The sequence below is a fragment of the Xyrauchen texanus genome, chromosome 8 (genome assembly GCF_025860055.1).
Source record: "Xyrauchen texanus isolate HMW12.3.18 chromosome 8, RBS_HiC_50CHRs, whole genome shotgun sequence".
NCBI lineage: Eukaryota > Metazoa > Chordata > Actinopteri > Cypriniformes > Catostomidae > Xyrauchen > Xyrauchen texanus.
In genome coordinates, this window is record NC_068283.1 from 45,563,503 (window position 1) to 45,582,626 (window position 19,124).

Here is a 19,124-nt window from a genome sequence, read left to right on the forward strand (position 1 = left end):
CTCCAGTCTGTTTGCAAGCATCTTACATAGTCTTTAAATTCATAGCTATCTAACAGAAGTGATCAGCCAGGTGTAAATCCCAGTTTCTTAGTGTAAGATAATGTGTTTTTCTCTTTTTCAGATTCAACTGAAAACACAGAGAAGGGTCCAACAGGAAACAGCAGCCCAGAGCAAACATCTGATGATTCTGAAACAAGTCATCCAAGAAAGGTGATTATTTTCATACAATTTTGGATAGAAAATGTTTTTACCTGCAGAAAATAAGTTAACAGGCTGCACTCGAACATGCACACAAACTTCTTCATCATTGAAAAATGTTTTAATACATTTTAGGTATCCAGTTCATTTATTGTTGTTTTGTTCTCTGTATTCTGCATCCCATTACTGCATTACTGAGTGACAAAGCTCTTCAAACATTTACGATTTGCTTGCATGTTTGACCAATTCATTGAGAATAACGGACTCCAAAGAGTGATTTATTCACGCATCGGGCATTACTAGTTTTAATTTCAGTCTATATGTTGGAGGGTGCCACTACATGTTATCGGAACACACAAGACACATTTTGTTTGACACAAGCTGAAATTGTCTCAGTAGATCAGAGTTGACAGGCCCTGGACGAGCATAAATACAATTAACTGAAACTTAGTAATTTACTGGCCTGACAAATATCCAGAGAGATTTTCAACTTGCTCGAGAGAGCACTGTATCTTCTGTACACACAGTACACTGTACACACACACGAGTTCTTTGAAACAAAATGAACTTTTAATGTTTAACGGGTCTTTAGCAATGTCCACTGATAATATTTAATTTAGCCTCGTTAAACTTGCTCTTAAACTAAATGATAGATAACGTATCGGTTACTGATGTAACCTCCGTTCCCTGATGGAGGGAATGAGATGTTGTGACACTAGGGGTCCCAATGGAAAATGCCACAAGAGCTGAACTGAGTTACACAGACTGGCGGTGCGAGACGGGCAGACCTCTGTATGCCTCGTAGCCAGCGCAGCAAGCCATCGCATAACTACCCCCAACACACTGGCAGGTATGAAGCAGTCCCCTGCACCTAGTGGATTGGCTAACTGCTCAGAAGTATAAGGACTGGCTGGCCCAGCCATGGCCTTCTCTCTGTTGTTCTCCCCAAAGAAGGAATGAAATCGTTCGGCTGGGGGCCAAATATATGGTCCAAGCTGGGGGGTGTCTCTCCAAAGAGGAGGACACCGCGGGTGGTGGTATGTTTGGTGCGCTTCTGGAAATGTGAAAACTTGTGTCTTTTTTTTTTTTTTTTGTCATTTCCCAAAAAAGTTATATACTAATAAATATTCATAGACTTTGTAAATTCTGAGTGGCATAAATTGTAATGTTGACCTTTTAAAGGAGAGTAAATGGGTTGAAGAAAAGGAGGGGGAAATGAGCTGTGAACCTGACAAGAGTAAAGATGTGATTATGAGAAGACCGGATATATATATTCTGATGATGTGACATCAAGCAACATGGGTAAGATCATTACATTTTATTTGAATAGCATCAATTTTCTATACATACTAATAAGCATATATAAATGGTTATAATTCAGTGATGATGAGTTTAAATTGCTTAGTCATTTCATTGTTGCAGCAGAAGCAAAATCAGAAGCAGCAGCGGGAAATGTAAGGGCAACGCTACTATCACTGCTGCCAAAAATAACATGGAAACAAGCACCACTAACAGTAACAGCAACAATAGTTACAATAGTGCTGACAGTTGCAGCAGTTGCAATAATAGTACATGTGGCAACAACAACAGCAGTAGTGGTAATAGCAGCAGGAGCAGCAGCGGGAGCAGCAGCGGGAGCAGCAGCGGGAGCAGGAGCAGGAGCTGGAGTAGACTTTTTACAATCATTTTGGGGAGCGAGACCAGGAGCAGTAGCAATAGCAGTAGCAGCCGGAGCAGGAGCAGGAGTGGGAGCTGTAGCAGGCATAGCAGCAGCAATATTAGGAATATTGGTGGAAGCACAAACACAGAAAGGATCAGCAGTAGCTGGAGCAATAGCAGGAGCAGCAGTAGTAGTGGTCGCAAAAGGACAAATGCAGTGGGCAGTAGAGAAAATGCAATGGGTAATAGATAAAATACAAGCAGCTGTAGCCCTAGTAAAAAGAATGATAATAGTAGCACAGTGGCTATTTACAGTAGCAAAAAACTCATTACCAGCAGCAGCAACAACAATGATAGCAGCAGTAATAAAAGGAGCATTACATGCAATATCAGCAGTATCACTTGCAGTAGGAGCATCAGTATCAAGTGCAGTAGGAGCATCAGTATCAAGTGCAGTAGGAGCATCAGTATCACGTGCAGTAGGAGCATCAGTATCACTTGCAGTAGGAGCATCAGTATCACGTGCAGTAGGAGCATCAGTATCACTTGCAGTAGGAGCATCAGTATCAAGTGCAGTAGGAGCATCAGTATCACGTGCAGTAGGAGCATCAGTATCACGTGCAGTAGGAGCATCAGTATCAAGTGCAGTAGGAGCATCAGTATCAAGTGCAGTAGGAGCATCAGTATCACGTGCAGTAGGAGCATCAGTATCACGTGCAGTAGGAGCATCAGTATCACGTGCAGTAGGAGCATCAGTATCACTTGCAGTAGGAGCATCAGTATCAAGTGCAGTAGGAGCATCAGTATCACTTGCAGTAGGAGCATCAGTATCAAGTGCAGTAGGAGCATCAGTATCACGTGCAGTAGGAGCATCAGTATCACTTGCAGTAGGAGCATCAGTATCAAGTGCAGTAGGAGCATCAGTATCACGTGCAGTAGGAGCATCAGTATCAAGTGCAGTAGGAGCATCAGTATCAAGTGCAGTAGGAGCATCAGTATCAAGTGCAGTAGGAGCATCAGTATCAAGTGCAGTAGGAGCAGTTTTATTAGGTGTAGTAGGAGCAGCAGTATCAGGAGCAGCAGTACCAGTAGGAGCTTCTGTAATATTCGGAGGATTACTGGGAGCATTAAGACATTTTTTGGGATCACAACGGCGAAGACCATCAAAGACAAAAGCAGCAGGAATGGTAAGAGTGCAGAGAATCACTTTTTTCTTTTTACTAGATTTACTTGAATAGCTGCTCTCAGTGTTATGGATTATGACATTTATAGCAATATTTGAAATGATTTAATACTAAAAGTCTTGATACTTTGATACTGTGTTATCTATATTTTGTGTGGAATTTCAAATAGACATTAGTGATACATGAACACACTCCTAATAACCAGTTTCCATACTATAGTCCTTATTAGTGGTTGAACAATATGAGTTTTTCAGTGGCTGATGGCAATATCTAGAGAGCAGGGTATTTGGTATAATGCTAATAAACAGTACTGTTAAAAAGAGCAAACCATGATTTTCTTTTTCTTTAAATATGTGGGAATATTGATTATTGATCTACAGTAAATTTGGGTAAAGGTGATATATCTACAGAGTTCTGTGGAAAAAACAAGTACACCACACACCCCTACATTTGTTGCTGGTGTTGCCCACTTTGGCTGAATTAACTTGTATACATTCCTTATAATTGTACATTTATAATTATTAAATTTCAACAGGATTGAAATTTGGACTTCCCTCCATTATGGACAGCACATAATACACTCTAGGACTATATTAATGGGCAGAGGCTTCTTCCTTTATCACCTCCCATATAACCCAGAGTTATGCTGTCTCTTTCCAATTGTTGACTGGTGCAATTTCACATTGACTGTTCCAAGAGCTGCCCTTAGATTCCTTATTGACACCCTGGGGTCCCGTGAGACTTCCTGAAGCCTCTTGCACTCTGCTCTTGGGGTGAATTGGTGGGACGGTCTGGCCTGCACAGAATGCCAGTGGTTTGAAACCTTCTCCGTGTGTAGAATATTTTACATACAGTGGAATAGTGAATTTTGAAAAGTTTGGAAATAACTTTAAATGAATTTCCAGATTCATAAGGTTTAACAGACTACCAGATACTACCAAATACTTCAATGCTTATAACCATAACACACCTGTTGATTGAGGTTTAAATTAGGTGTGGCCTGCCTCATTAATTATGCTCTATAAATTTGCACTTAATTCTACCAATTGATGCACTTCATTCTAACATATTGAATATGACATTAATAGTAATCATTTAAATATTGTGCACTATGCTTTGAAGTTCCTCAATCTCTCAACCTCCAGGCTATTTTCAGTTTGCACAGCCTGATCTGTTACTTCCAGTCTTGTGGAGAATTATTGAATTTTTAAAGTAAAATAATAATAAAAATATTATTAAAATAATATACAAATTAAAATTATTAATAATTTAAAACCCCACAGTGTTGCACTTTTAAGTTAAATCAACTTACAAACTTATAGTTGACTTATAATTGGTCCTGCATATTGATCTGAGAAACAATATTTACACACATTTGCTTTAAAGACTGCAATTGCATTCATGTTCGTACATTTTCATTTATAGAAAAACAAACAAACATCCACATTTTGGAAATGTATAGAACTGATGTACAATCACATGTAAATAATCACATCCTTTAGAGGAATGCTTTCCAAGAAGATTCTTTAAAAGTTTTAACTAAAATAAAATAAAAATATATATATATATATAATGAATGGCAGTGCTTAAGAGTCCATGTAGCCATATTTCACATAAAATCTGAAATTAACTAAAACAAAATGAAAATATTCATGAATTAGAGTTATGAAAATGTGTTTTATTTAGTGTCAGTTTTTCAGTTTGTTACTTTTCAAATTTCAATTAAAAAAGTTTTCATGTAATTTACGTTTTAGTTTTCATTAATAGTAACATGGCTTTGGGGAAGTTTACAGCCCCACCTTCAATAAAAGACTGAAATTATTATAAACACAAGATTTTACAGACTTTACCACAATTTACACTTCTCATTAGTTATTCTGGTGTTTATGAATATTGATATCTATAGTATAATATTATCATATTATTTCCTCACTGTGATGGAAGTATCTGATAACAGAATAGCTGTCAATAATGTGTAAATGCTCTGTCTGTTGTCAGAGAGTTGAAAATGTAATTCATGATATGAGTATGAGAAATTATTATTTAATGTGTTTTCATCAACCATGAATCTCCACAGTCAGATGAATCTCCACAGTCAGATGAATCTCCACAGTCGCATGAATCTCCACAGTCAGATGAATCTCCACAGTCGCATGAATCTCCACAGTCAGATGAATCTCCACAGTCGCATGAATCTCCACAGTCAGATGAATCTCCACAGTCAGATGAATCTCCACAGTCAGATGAATCTCCACAGTCAGATGGATCTCCACAGTCAGATGAATCTCAACAGTCAGATGAATCTCCACAGTCAGATGAATCTCCACAGTCAGATGAATCTCCACAGTCAGATGAATCTCCACAGTCAGATGAATCTCAACAGTCAGATGAATCTCCACAGTCGCATGAATCTCCACAGTCAGATGAATCTCCACAGTCGCATGAATCTCCACAGTCAGATGAATCTCCACAGTCAGATGAATCTCCACAGTCGCATGAATCTCCACAGTCAGATGAATCTCCACAGTCAGATGAATCTCCACAGTCGCATGAATCTCCACAGTCAGATGAATCTCCACAGTCGCATGAATCTCCACAGTCGCATGAATCTCCACAGTCGCATGAATCTCCACAGTCAGATGATTCTCATCAAACAGAAAGACCATTGACTGAGAAAGAGGCGAAAAAGAGCAATCGACTCTAATATCAGGTAAAAATAATTTGAGTGATTTGATCTAAGATAAAAGGAGAGAGTGAAAGAGAGAGATTGATAAATGTGTTAATGGAAACACTTATGGGATTTCTTACTCCGCCCCCTCAGACAGGTTAACACTGGGCTTTACGTTACAAAGTATACTTTGCTTTTGACGCGAATGCTTAGCGTATACATCCAGTCAGACGCGAGACCTTCAAAATACATTTGTCTTTGCACACAAACACAGGAGGTTAATGCATTCTCTACAGAAATTTTAGAAATACAGGTACAATCATAGGAAAAAGAAAGTACACCCTTTGAATTCTATGGTTTTACATATCAGGACATAATAAAAATCATCTGGTCTTTAGCAGGTCTTAAAATGAGGTAAATACGACCTCAGATGAACTACAACAACACATGAAATATTACAATGTGTCATGATTTATTTAACAAAAATAAAGCCAAAATGGAGAAGCCATGTGTGAAAAACTAAGTACACCCTTACTGCTTCCATAGGAATTGAGAGGCTAAGTAGCAGCCAGGTGCTGCTAATCAAATGCCCTTGATTAATTGATCATCAGCAAGTGTGTCCACCTCTATAAAAGCTGAAGTTTTAGCAGTTTGCTTGTCTGGAGCATTCAGGTGTGTGTTAACACAATGCCAAGGAGGAAAAACATCAGCAATGATCATAGAGAAGCAATTGTTGCTGCCCATCAATCTGGGAAGGGTTATAAGGTCATTTTCAAACAATTTAGAGTCTATAATTCTACATTGAGAAAGATTAAAACATTCAAGACAGTTGCCAATCATCCCAGCAGTGGACATCCCAGCAAACTCACCCCAAGCTCTGACCGTGCAATGCTCAGAGTTACATCTCATACTCTACAGGCCTCATTTAGCATGTTAAATGTTAAAGTTCATGACAGTACAATTAGAAAAAGACTGAACAAGTGTGGTTTGTTATGAAGGTTTGCCAGGAGAAAGCCTCTTCTCTCTAAATGAACATGGCAGCACGGCTTAGGTTTGCAAAGTTGCATCTGATCAAACCACAAAACTTCTGGAACAATGTCCTTTGGACAGACGAGACCAAAGTGGAGATGTTTGGCCATAATGCACAGTGCCACGTATAGTGAAAACCAAACTCAGTATATCAGCACAAACTCCTCATACCAACTACCAAGATCGGTGGTGGAGGGGTGATGATTTGGGCTTGTTTTTCAGCCACAAGACCTGGGGCACCGTCGACAATGAACAACTCTGTATACCAAAATATTCTAGAGTCAAATGTGAGGCCATATGTCTGACAGCTAAAGCTTGGCCGAAATTGGGTCATGCAACAGGACAATGATCCCAAGCACACCAGCAAATCTACAACAGAATGGCTGAAAAGAAAAGAATCAAAGTGTTGCCCAGTCAAAGTCCAGACCTCAACCCGATTGAAATGCTGTAGCGGGACCTTAAGAGAGCTGTGCTTAAAGAAATGCCCACAATCCTCAATGAACTGAAGCAACATTGTAAAGAAGAGTGGGCCAAAATTCCTCCATAATGATATGAGAGACTGATGAAGTCATACAGAAAACGATTACTTGAAGTTATTACTGCTAAAGGTCGTTCTATAAGCTATTGAATCATAAGGTGTACTTAGTTTTTCACGCATGACTTTTCTGTTTTGGCTTTATTTTTGTTTAGTAAATCATGACACGGTGTAATATGTCATGTGTTGTTGTTCATCTGAGGTTGTATTTACCTCATTTTAAGACCTGCTAAAGACCAGATGATTTTTATTATGTCCTGATGCATAAAACCATAGAATTCAATGAGGGTGTGCTTTCTTTTTCCCATGACTTGTATCTCCTGACCACCTAAAACAAATGCTCTTGATGTGCACATTCCCTGTTGATGTTTCTTTTTTGAGAATAAATACAACCAACTTCTTTCATAAAATATTCTTGAATATTACTTTGAGAGACAAATTCAACCTGAAATGTTTTTATATTGAATTTATTAAACTCTAAACCTAAATGACTTGCATGAACTCAGCACCAGCTGGAAATGTTTATGTGAAATTAAATTCAGTTTTCTTTTTTTATTCAGTTTTATTTGTGTAGAATACACATTTCTATCAAGCAGCTTTACAGAAATCAGATATTTTCTTTTTTAATGGAATAGAAAATTGTGCCTCACAAACCCCCCAGTGAACAAGCCAAAGTCAACAGTGGCAAAGAACAATTCCCAAAGACATTTAATAGATGAGGACAAACCTTAAGAGGAACTAAGACTCAGCTGGGGAAGCCCTCCTCCTCGGGTTATCAACAGAGGTTGCATTACCTAAAATATTTGAGTTGATATATGATCATAATAATAATGTCATTCTTTGTTATTGTACAATTGTAATTGTCTTTGATGTATCAAGTGAACACTGACTAATGTGGTGGTGGTGAAGTGGTCTAAGCACATAACTGGTAATCTGGTTATCAGAATTTGCTCATTCTGTAAATATATTCAAGCAGACTTCATAAACTCGTTTCATAACAAACTGTCTAGATTACGATTGTGTGACCTCTCAAATAATGTTACCACAGATGATTATTTCTCTTTTCAAAAGTCTGTCAGAAGTTATTCAATCAATTTTAAACATTACATTTACATTTACATTTAGCCTATGCATTTGGCAGACGCTTTTATCCAAAGTGACTTACAGTGCACTTATTACAGGGACAATCCCCCCGGAGCAACCTGGAGTTAAGTGCCTTACTCAAGGACACAATGGTGGTGGCTGTGGGGATCGAACCAGCAACCTTCTGATTAACAGATATGTGCTTTAGCCCACTACGCCACCACTCCTGAAGAAGTTTTGAATCTGGGACCACTCACATCAAAAGCGAGTTCATATATGATCAAAATATCATACACTGTAGATATAAGACAAATCGACCAACACACTGTAAAAAGTCTCACTGTTGTGAGGGTGTGTGTGTGTGTGTGTGTGAGTTTGGGTGGTTTTTAGGTTAAAACGGGTAATTACAAGGGTATTATGTTATAAACGTGGTTTATGAGGAAACTGTCTCCATTATTCAAATCACTTAAAAAAAAAAAATGCTAAAAAGTTTTTTTACTTTGGTACGAAGTCAATACTAAAATAACGATACAAATGTTTTTGCAGTAACAGTAGTACCAAGCACTGACTATCTGGTACTGGCATGCAGTATGACTGACACAAGACACCTTTAAAATGCTCACAGGCTCATTTTGAGCACATGCACATGCTCTTTTTACATTGAAATGGACAATAAATCTAATTAAAATTGTGACATGTCTTAGTGTGATTTATTAAACTGCTGAAGTCTGCAATCTTACTGTGGATGAGCTGCGTACATTAAATAAATCAGACCTCTCATCCACTAGAAACTCCAGAGACATTGAGAATCATTCATGTTGTATCAGATGACAGAGCAGAGCACTAATCTACTGTGAACCACGCAGCACATGTCAAATATATATTTATATAATTAAAATCACAATATTTGCTCTTTAATCTCAATTCAACTTTATTTGTATTGCATTTAAAACAATAGAGTTGACCAAAGTGTTTCACAGTAATACAATTTAAAACATCACATTTCAAAATGACCACATACACAAACACCAGTAATCTAAAATATAAACACTCCTGTAGGGTGCACAGGTTGTTTAGATCAGTTTTACTATCAGATATAACTAATAATTAATGTTTATTAATAATTAATTAAATAAAATAATAGAATTTAACTCGTTAAATTTAACTGGTTAAATTCTATCCTCGGGGCACCACTCTTTCACAAGAGAAAAATGATACTGATCAATTCTCATAAAATTCTACCCTGAAGGTTGAGTATCTTGATTAATAATCAAAATACTCAAAAAGGGAAGAAGCTAGTCAAATTATTGCCATACGAATCCAACAGCAATCTGGTTACAGTTGGAGTTCTTGACATGGCAGAGGCTGGCTTCAACACAATATTCAAACAAACATCCAGGAGTACTTATTATAATCAAACAGCACTGAACACCGCCAATACTATATGAATATAACACAAAAACATAACATGGAAATCTTAACTAAATAGTGGAGCTATGCTAGTGTATGTATGTGTTTGTGTGTAGGTGTGTGTCTAGATTCGGTAACAAAGACACAAAATGGCGGATTCAACTCCACATGGGGAACCAGTTTCAAAATGGAGGATCAGTTTCAACATTGAGAACTAGGTTCAAAATGGCGAACTGAATTCAAAATGGAAACTAGTTTCAAAATGGAGGATTAGATCGTAAAGGGGAGAAGGGTCTGGCTGCAGACTGTGGGCGATTGGAGCTCCACTCTCAAACAGGAAATACGTCACCTCCACTTCGCGGGGGCGGGGCGGAGTAAATTCGCGGGGTTTTTACATTCCATACTTCGCTGTGGGGAAACATCAGCGATTTTCTCCCCTTCTATTCAGGTATTAATTCTAATTATTTTTTTAAATATAATGTTTGTAGAGTGTGCAGATGTGAGTATTATATTGATTGCTTGTTAATTTAAATGTTTGACATTTTTTAGTTAAGAGATGCACTGAACGTAAATCTCCATTTTGAGCATTATTTAATGGCCCGAGACCACATATAGATAACATTTTAGTGTTGGTGTGTGGCAGGTATGTTTGTATTTATTGGTTAATTCTGTTTAGTGGTGATTGTTTGATTGTATTGAGAAGTGTAAATGTGAAGAGAATTTAACGTTATGCATTTTCAGTTAAAACGTTTTTTTTTTCTCCCACAGGTGACTTCCCCGACTGTTTTCATTCTCATTTTCTCACTCACTTTCAGAGCTAGGCGACTTTCATTAGCTTGAAGGATGCAGCAACCTTTACATTTTGAAGGTATGTTGCCACCCTAAAAGTCGAAGGCTTTTTACACGTTTCTATTTGTCCTATTTTTTTTTTTGTTCTATTATTTTGTTGTTTTACCTTTTTGTTTCAGGGCAAATTTTAAATAGATGCAGATTACCATGCCGTGCTGTGGGGCATTACCACTGCCCCCACTGTACAAGGACAGTTATAAGAAGAGTGGACATGGAAAGGCATTTGGTCTTATGTTATAATCAACTGACCTCACAGTCTATGCAGCCTTACCCGGCTCGTGCCACTCCATCAGCCGAGCCTTACCCGCCTCGTGCCACTCCATCAGCCGAGCCTTACCCGCCTCGCGCCACTCCATCAGCCGAGCCTTACCCGCCTCGCGCCACTCCATCAGCCGAGCCTTACCCGCCTCATGCCACTCCATCAGCCGAGCCTTACCCGCCTCGTGCCACTCCATCAGCCGAGCCTTACCCGCCTCGTGCCACTCCATCAGCCGAGCCTTACCCGCCTCGTGCCACTCCATCAGCCGAGCCTTACCCGCCTCGTGCCACTCCATCAGCCGAGCCTTACCCGCCTCGTGCCACTCCATCAGCCGAGCCTTACCCGCCTCGTGCCACTCCATCAGCCGAGCCTTACCCGCCTCGTGCCACTCCATCAGCCGAGCCTTACCCGCCTCGTGCCACTCCATCAGCCGAGCCTTACCCGCCTCGTGCCACTCCATCAGCCGAGCCTTACCCGCCTCGTGCCACTCCATCAGCCGAGCCTTACCCGCCTCGCTCCACTCCATCAGCCGAGCCTTACCCGCCTCGTGCCACTCCATCAGCCGAGCCTTACCCGCCTCGTGCCACTCCATCAGCCGAGCCATCACAAGACCACTTGTATGCACGGCAACCGGTGCAGGGTGCAGCAGAGGTTTATGGGAAGTCTGTCAGGTGTCCTCATTGCAATCTTAGTCTCCTCAAGAAGAATTATAACACCCACCTCTTGAGGAGACATGCTGATTTGTCTCATGACATCACTCAGGCCTGTCATCTGCAGAGTGTTATTGTCGATGAGACAAATGGCATATTTTCCGTGCAAAAAACTGGACATGGGTTTTCTGTGCCAGTCCATGTCCAGAGGAAAACATGGGGAACAATACATCAAGTTAGATGTGAGCTAGAGGAATGTGTGCAGTATCAGATGTTGGCTCAGCGGAGTGGATTAAGCTATAGTTTGTGCTCTCACATTCGCTCTGTAGACTACTGTAGTGAGATAGCTGCAGAGACATTTCTCGGAGAAGACGTCCTGAGGGATATGATTGCAGTAAAATTTTTTGGAGAGGCAAAAGCAGCTATATGTGTGAAGAGGCAAAAGGCTGCTTGTGCAGCGCATGTTCCTCTTTGTGTGCCTGTGGACTTTGGTGGGTCTCCATCACAAATATGCCTGTCGATCCATGAGCCAGACATTCATAGTTTTAGCCGACTTGGAAGGATAATGGTCATCTATAACATTCAAAGGAACACCTGGCATTGTCCCTGCACAAAGCCACAGACATCTTGTCCACACATATACATCTCAAAGTGGCATCTTTTTCAAACCCAAAGAGACAGAGGTGCCCACAACACCAAGCTCAGAGGGTTGCAGTCTCCTGGACACCACTGGTATAAAGAGAAGTGTGCAGTACATTTTCAAAGATAAAAAAATTCCAGAAGCACTTCCAAAAGAAGTTACAACACCAAGAATGAAGATTGAATACCCAAAGCAGTTCTTTCCTCTTGAGACAGCGTGCCAGTTATGCCTTGGACATCCTGCACTTGCAGAGGCTGTACTCGTTACCAAAAAAGCTAGGATTGTCAGCATGATGGGCTTGATAGAAAGTAAGTCCGAGAAGCATATCTAATGTAAAGAGCAATTGTGATCAGTGATGGCTAGTATTGTGATGGGTTGATATCAATGTGATTTGTGTTTTACAGACATTTCAACATACCATAGGATATGTCCACAGTGCAACATGGTGTATAGGTACCAGGAGTGGAAAGATGGTCTTCACAACTTTGATAACCATATTTTTCTCACCCTTGAACTTTGTCTGTTTCTCAGAGAAAATGTTACTGTGAGTATTAATCTTTTCTCCATCAGATTACTTGACTATGGGCTATATGGAACATTACATCGTTTTTATTTATTTATATTTTTAAGTTTCTATCCTTAAGCAACAAGAACATGTCTCTGTCTAATCTCAGACTTATTTGTGTTTGCTCCACACTTTAGAACCATGTGTCTGTGTCAAGAGTTGTGGATTCATTGGAGGGGTTAAGAGGAGAGAAGTTTCCACCCAGGAATGTCATATTTCACGCCTATTGCCACTTTGAGGCTTTGTGCGACACAGAGTACACTTACTCCTGTATCAACTGTGGATTTTACCCACCTGTGGTAGTCATGGATTTACACAGGAAAGGGGTTTTCAAGCTGGCAGGTAAGTGACATTGTGATTATTTTGTGTGTTTGTTTTCAGTGCAGAAGTGTTGCTTTTGCCTAATGGTGTGATTCATTACAGTCAGTGACCTCAAAGCACCCCCTGATGACTTCAACGGAGAACATGACATTGAGAGTTTTTGGAATTCTGTTCATCTTGCGACGATAAGTCGTGGTTTTTTCCAAAGTGAGTTGTGGTGATTAATACATTTCATCAGATTCTACGTTGTAAACACAATTTGGATTACAAATAATGCATCACATTTTGTAGGCAGTGCAAACAACCCTTTCACTGTCAGTCCAAGCTACGAACACTGGGCACCTTGGATTGGGAGTGAAACACGTCGAAGTGGCACTGTTCTTAACACAGAGTTCAAAAAAGTGAGAACATGCCCCTCTTCAACTGAAGCACAGCTGAGCAGTGTTACTGAGGACCATCTGATTGATGAGTTGGCAAAACAAAAGGTGATGTTGCCATGTGATGATGCTCTCTGGGTTTGAGGGGTAAGAAAGTGTCCAGTAAATGTTCTTTTTACAGTTTGTCATAAGTACAGGTGAAACTCGAAAAATTAGAATACCGCGCAAAAGTTCATGTATTTTAGTAATTCAAATTAAAAGGTTTTTTATTGATTTCATGTAATATTCAAATTTTCTGAGATTTTGAATTTGGGGTTTTCATAAGCCGTAAGCCATAATCATCAAAATTATAACTTTTGCATGATATTCTAATTTTTCAAGTTTCACCTGTATTATCAGGTTGGAGTTGTGAGAAAATTGTGCAAAGCCTGCAACATCGACACCAAGGGCTCCGCCTTGATCTCATAACAAGACTGAAGGAGAACATGAAGAGCAGACAAACATATGACAAGGTCTTCCAAAGCATATGGGGTGCATCTGGTAAGTTTGTGTCGCTCTGGAAACTATGGTATTAAGTTGTTGTAAATTACACACTTTACAATCTTTTGAATCTTTAATTTCAGGTGGATGGTCTGTAATACTTTGCCCACATGGCATTGTATACAGCATCAAATTTAATCTACGTGCTGAAAGTCCCAGGGACTTTGCAGACCTGTTACTCTCCTGGAAGCACTTTCCAAATGTCTGTGTTTATGATTTCGCAAGAGGTTTGGCGACACACACCAATTTGCGGGTTCCTCATTCACTGCCTTTCCAGCCTTTTGAGGGCAGACTGTCTGATCCCACAGAAGAGAATGTGAAGGCAGCCAGGGATGGAAAATTGCTGGTATCACTGCCATGGCTACATGAAAGTGTGCACTGTGGGGAGGATAATGCTCATCCGGTCACTGGATCATCTGAGCACTATGTCTTATATGACCGCTTCCATGAGCAGAATGCCACAGATCCAAAGGACATACTACGCAGGATCCAACTTGTCCCTGAGCTGAAAGGGTGGTTGAATAGCCAAGTTGCTGAGCAGTTCTTTGCCAAAATGCGTAAAAGCAACTACTTCTTCAATAACATGACTCCATCAACCCATGCATTTCTTATGAGAAGTGTTATCCATCGTCATAACACCTCCACAAATAGAGCACTTCTGGAGAGGCAGTTAAACTCTGGATGTCGGCTTGAACTTCTAAACACCATCACCTTGTCTACTTTGGGACAAGCTGTCATAGCTGATGCATCAAAACGACGAAGCACAACTGTGGTGGCTCAGGCATCTTCAGCAACAAGTAAATTGCTTTAACATCAATGATCATACAAAGTCAGTCATGTAATTAATCTTGACCCATGTGACGTAATTGTTTGTTTTGTCTAAAAGTTAAAAACTTCACTGAAATGCATATTCTAGTCATTTAATTGGTTCATAACATCAAATATTGTTGTACTTTAAGGATCTCAACTCACTCCAGCCGAGCCAAGGTCAACTGAAAGCATAGCTGCACAACCACCCACTGATGAAGCACAAACACAAAGTGAGCACTATGAATATGAGTTGAAATAACTAATGCCTACTACTAACTGGGAGGAGTTTAATGTTGGGGATAGGTGAATGCTACTGTCAGATCAAATGCAGTGAGATTAATGTATATTAGCATTAATAAGAGTAACTGTTTCATTTTTCTTGTAGATGTTGGCCCTTCGCACCATTGTGGGCAGCATTGTGCAACACTTACTGCCATCAGCAACCTCAGGCCCTGTAGAACAATGTGGTCAGCTGGAGGAGATCATCCCCTCCAGGAACAGCTGGTACATAAATGCATAGCTTATTTGACAGAATTTAATTTCTTCTTCTTCCATTGAAGTAATTAAAGGATTTTGTTGTTATTATTATTATTATTATTTAATGCTACTTTTAATTTGTCTTTCTTGTAGGTCAGCTATGTTCTGGATGAGGGTAGGCCTGCCAATGAAATTATGATTAAGGATGGCCCTACATGTTTGACCAGAGAGAACCTGTTATCTTTAGGTCTAAACAGGGAAATGGACTCAATGGTGGGTGAAAGACTTTGTTGGAATGTTAAAGTACTCAATATTTTTTAATTGTAAATACAGTAAAAAAAAAAACATTAAATCATGTGAACAGGTGGGAAATGCTTGTCTGAGGCTTGTTAAGGAGATGGTTGAGTTACAGGTATGTATACACATGTATTAACGTATATTTTAGAGGGACCTATGTGAGCTCTGTGCAGTACAACAAAGTCAGCTGTCTTTCTTTAGGGGAAAAAGGTCTTTATTATGGACCTCCACATCCCCCCAACATGGCTCCCACCCTTGAGTTGTGACCCTCTAGGCAGTCTTCCTGTAAGTACCTACCCATTTGTACAGACAACTCTCTACGCACACCTTGGCAATAGAATCGCCATTGGCTAGTATTTTTAATTTTTGAATAGTCGCCCAGAGTGATATTTACTTGCATATGCGAGTGATTTGCTCGCATTGTAGAGGGTTGACAGCAATAATTAAACTGATTTGAATTAACAGCATAACTTGCTTTCTTTTAAGGTCGACTCCGCCGAGAAAGATGCACTTATATTCCCGCTGTGGACACAAGGCCATTTTTTGCTATGTGTAAGTAATGCATGCTTTCAAAGAAAGTTTCTCAAGCTATACTGTTGATGTGGAAAAGAAGCATATGAAGATTCATTTTTACAAAGCTTATTGGAATATTACACATGAAAGGTTAACTCATTGCCAAGACTATTCTCAGGTGATGATGCCAGGCAAAAGAGGAATACTGTTCCTTGATTCGCTGTTTGCACAGTGGGAACAAGGCTTTGGAAACAAGGCCTACAGAGATATATTGAGGTTACACAATGATATATTTCGGCAGTCACGTTCCCCTGACTTGCCCACATTAACAGTAGAAGTGACAGAATTCCATAACTACTAGACCTGCCACAAGCGGTCATTTTTACCATTTATTGTATTAGTATATCTTTTAAAAACAACACCAAACTGTACATTTAATAATTAAAAGTATCTTAATTATAAAACAATTTATTTTAATATAATAAAGAAAATAGGCTAATAGAAAATAATTTGCGGGAAATGTAACAAATGAATACCGCGAAATTCAGTGTGTTCAATATGACCGTCTATGGCCGAAATAGGTATATGTTCATTTTTTTTTGGCCTTATGTGTAATTTATATGAAAAACATTTCCTAAAAGTGTCTGTATATTCATTTAAAAAGTCAGCAGATAGTTGACTTTCAAAGTTAGATCTTAGATCTTTCAAAGATCAAAATTATTGCAGATATAAAATTCAAAACGGTCAAAATGACTGTCATGGCAATTCTAGTGTTAATGCAATTACTTTTGGCAGTCGTGTTCTTCTGACTTGCCCACGCTTATATACATCTACTCTCGGCAGTCGCTCCTTTGACTTGTCAAGGCTGCTTGGATAAACTTCATAGTTAAAGTACCTCACGTTCAGAGGATGTAAGCATTGTTGGCATTTCATGTTCAACCAATTTCTGAATTGTATTCTGCATTTTTGAAACGGTTTGTGTTCCCCAGCTGAATTGTAAGTATCCTTCAGTAACACTGTCTTGATTTTTATCAGGGCTGTTGCACAAAAGCTCATGCCTGGGCCATGGGAAGAACAGTCAGGCCTGGATGTTGAGGTAATAATCATTTGCAATGAAAATGCACAAGAACATTGTATAAGGTTGATAGTCATTGTAAATTCTTCATAATGGGTGTTCTTTCTTTCTTCAAACAGGGGCTACCCCTACAACATTATGGGATTGACTGTGGATTATTTATGGTTATGGTGGGTTGCCAAGCTCATTTTTAGGATGTTTAGTGATGTCCACACAACATCCATTGTCCATTTTTATTCATCTTGGTAAATTTATGCTCATACAAATGACATGACAACATAATAGCCTTTCTGCCTTTACAGTATACCTGGTACATAACTGTGGAGGCAGCCTTTGATTTCACCACCGTAAGTGCAGTCTTGGTGTTGACAAAGATGTTTAATGTTAATTGTGGTGAATCACATTACAACTGTTCTTATCTTTAGTCTGACATGCCATATCTGAGGAGTTGGTGGTGCAAGGTTTTGCTCGAGAACCTTGAGATTGAGGGGTATGGTTTGTGAAATGAAAAGTAGTACATTAATAGATAGTACTGTCAAAGTGGGAAAGCATGATGAACATATTTGGTCAATGTCAATTACAGACATGGTCGAAGATTTGCGCATTTTACACAGGAAGGCAGGAAGATGGGGGATGGAAGTCTGCCGCCTGTTTTTCGTGTCCTTAGGAAAAGGAGATACAGCACTTTGGTAATATTTCAGTAAAAAGTATTGAAAGTAGCATGTATTATGTAATATGCAGCTTTTTCTTAAACTGTTTTTCTTTGTTTTCCTTTTTTTTTTAAAAAGGTACCTACGCAGTGTTGTCTTTGATGTAACAATTTTGGTCACTTTTTTGTAATTCAAGTGTGTTGTCAATAAATATATTTTTTTAAACAATTCAATTAACTGGAAATTATTCTTCATTATTTTACTGTGGTTGATTTGCACGTTATTTTGCTTTAAATACAAAATTCTAAATAATTATTTTTTTCATATTTGTATTTTTTTTACAGTATGGTCCCTTGCAGTTATTGTGTTGTACAAATTTAAGATTATTTGTTTTTTTTAGTTTTTTTTTTACATAAAAACGATTAAAACATAAATTGTGGAAATTATTCTTCATTATTTTACATTGGTTGATTTGTACATGTTATTTAGCTTTAAATAGAAAATTCTGAAATTATTTTTACTATAATATTATATTTAAAAGTCATAAACCGTAAAAGTTTAGTATACTGCTTTGATATTGTGTGTGAAGATTAGGTGAGGTCACGTATATATGCGCTCGGTTAAATATATATATATATATATGCGCTCGGTCGCAGTCATAGACAGTATAAGGCCGCAGTAGAGGTGACGTATATATGCGCTCCGGCGCAGTGGAGGTGACGTATTTCCGCTTTTGAATGGAGCTCCACTCGCCCCGTAGTCTGCAGCCAGCCCCTATTGGTAAAGGGCGGAGCCAACAATTATTTGAATGTGTAGGGAAAGAAAGAAGAAAGAAAGATGGCTGGATCAGATCCAGAGCAACGGAGCTAATACCACGTGTGGGTAGTAATGAGCAGACACACAAAGGAACTGAACAAAACAGGCGGGAGAATTTGAAAACACCAGCCTGATTCATACATAAACCGCGGTGCTGCTCGCTCCGTGAATTTCAGTGTGTGAGAGAGCGCGAACAAACAGGGGCTCATGCAATTTAACGGAGGATACACGCTGGTAACAGCGCCTTTGAATCGTTAGTTCAGATCACTCAATAAAATAACATTTCACCCAAAAATTACGATCTAACAAATCAAAACAGCAATCAGTGATCATAGTTAAACATACAATTGTAAACAAAACATCAAACATTCAGCATCAAAAATATGATTTAGTTTTATGAGAAAAGTCACAGTTTCTAAACTAAATCTGCCCAGATATCAAGCCTTACTTGGGAAATCCTGTGTAATTTCAGCAGGGTTGTCCGTTTGAAATCCTGTTGCATTGAGCGGTCAGGAGAAA

General features: G+C 39.1%; 2 protein-coding genes across 2 annotated transcripts in view; both read left to right on the plus strand.

Moving 5' to 3' along the window:
- The window catches only part of LOC127648277 (interferon-induced very large GTPase 1-like), a 341,847-nt gene that overhangs the window by 10,759 nt on the left and 311,964 nt on the right, over window positions 1–19,124 (plus strand).
- Window positions 13,885–17,467, plus strand: LOC127648319 (uncharacterized). Its single transcript, XM_052132975.1, has 11 exons — window positions 13,885–13,967; window positions 14,051–14,764; window positions 14,927–15,007; window positions 15,163–15,281; window positions 15,408–15,527; window positions 15,619–15,666; window positions 15,753–15,836; window positions 16,038–16,103; window positions 17,100–17,160; window positions 17,259–17,309; window positions 17,442–17,467. Exons 1-9 carry the CDS (start codon window positions 13,913–13,915, stop codon window positions 17,157–17,159), a joined length of 1,347 nt encoding a protein of 448 aa, XP_051988935.1. The 5' UTR covers window positions 13,885–13,912; the 3' UTR covers window position 17,160; window positions 17,259–17,309; window positions 17,442–17,467.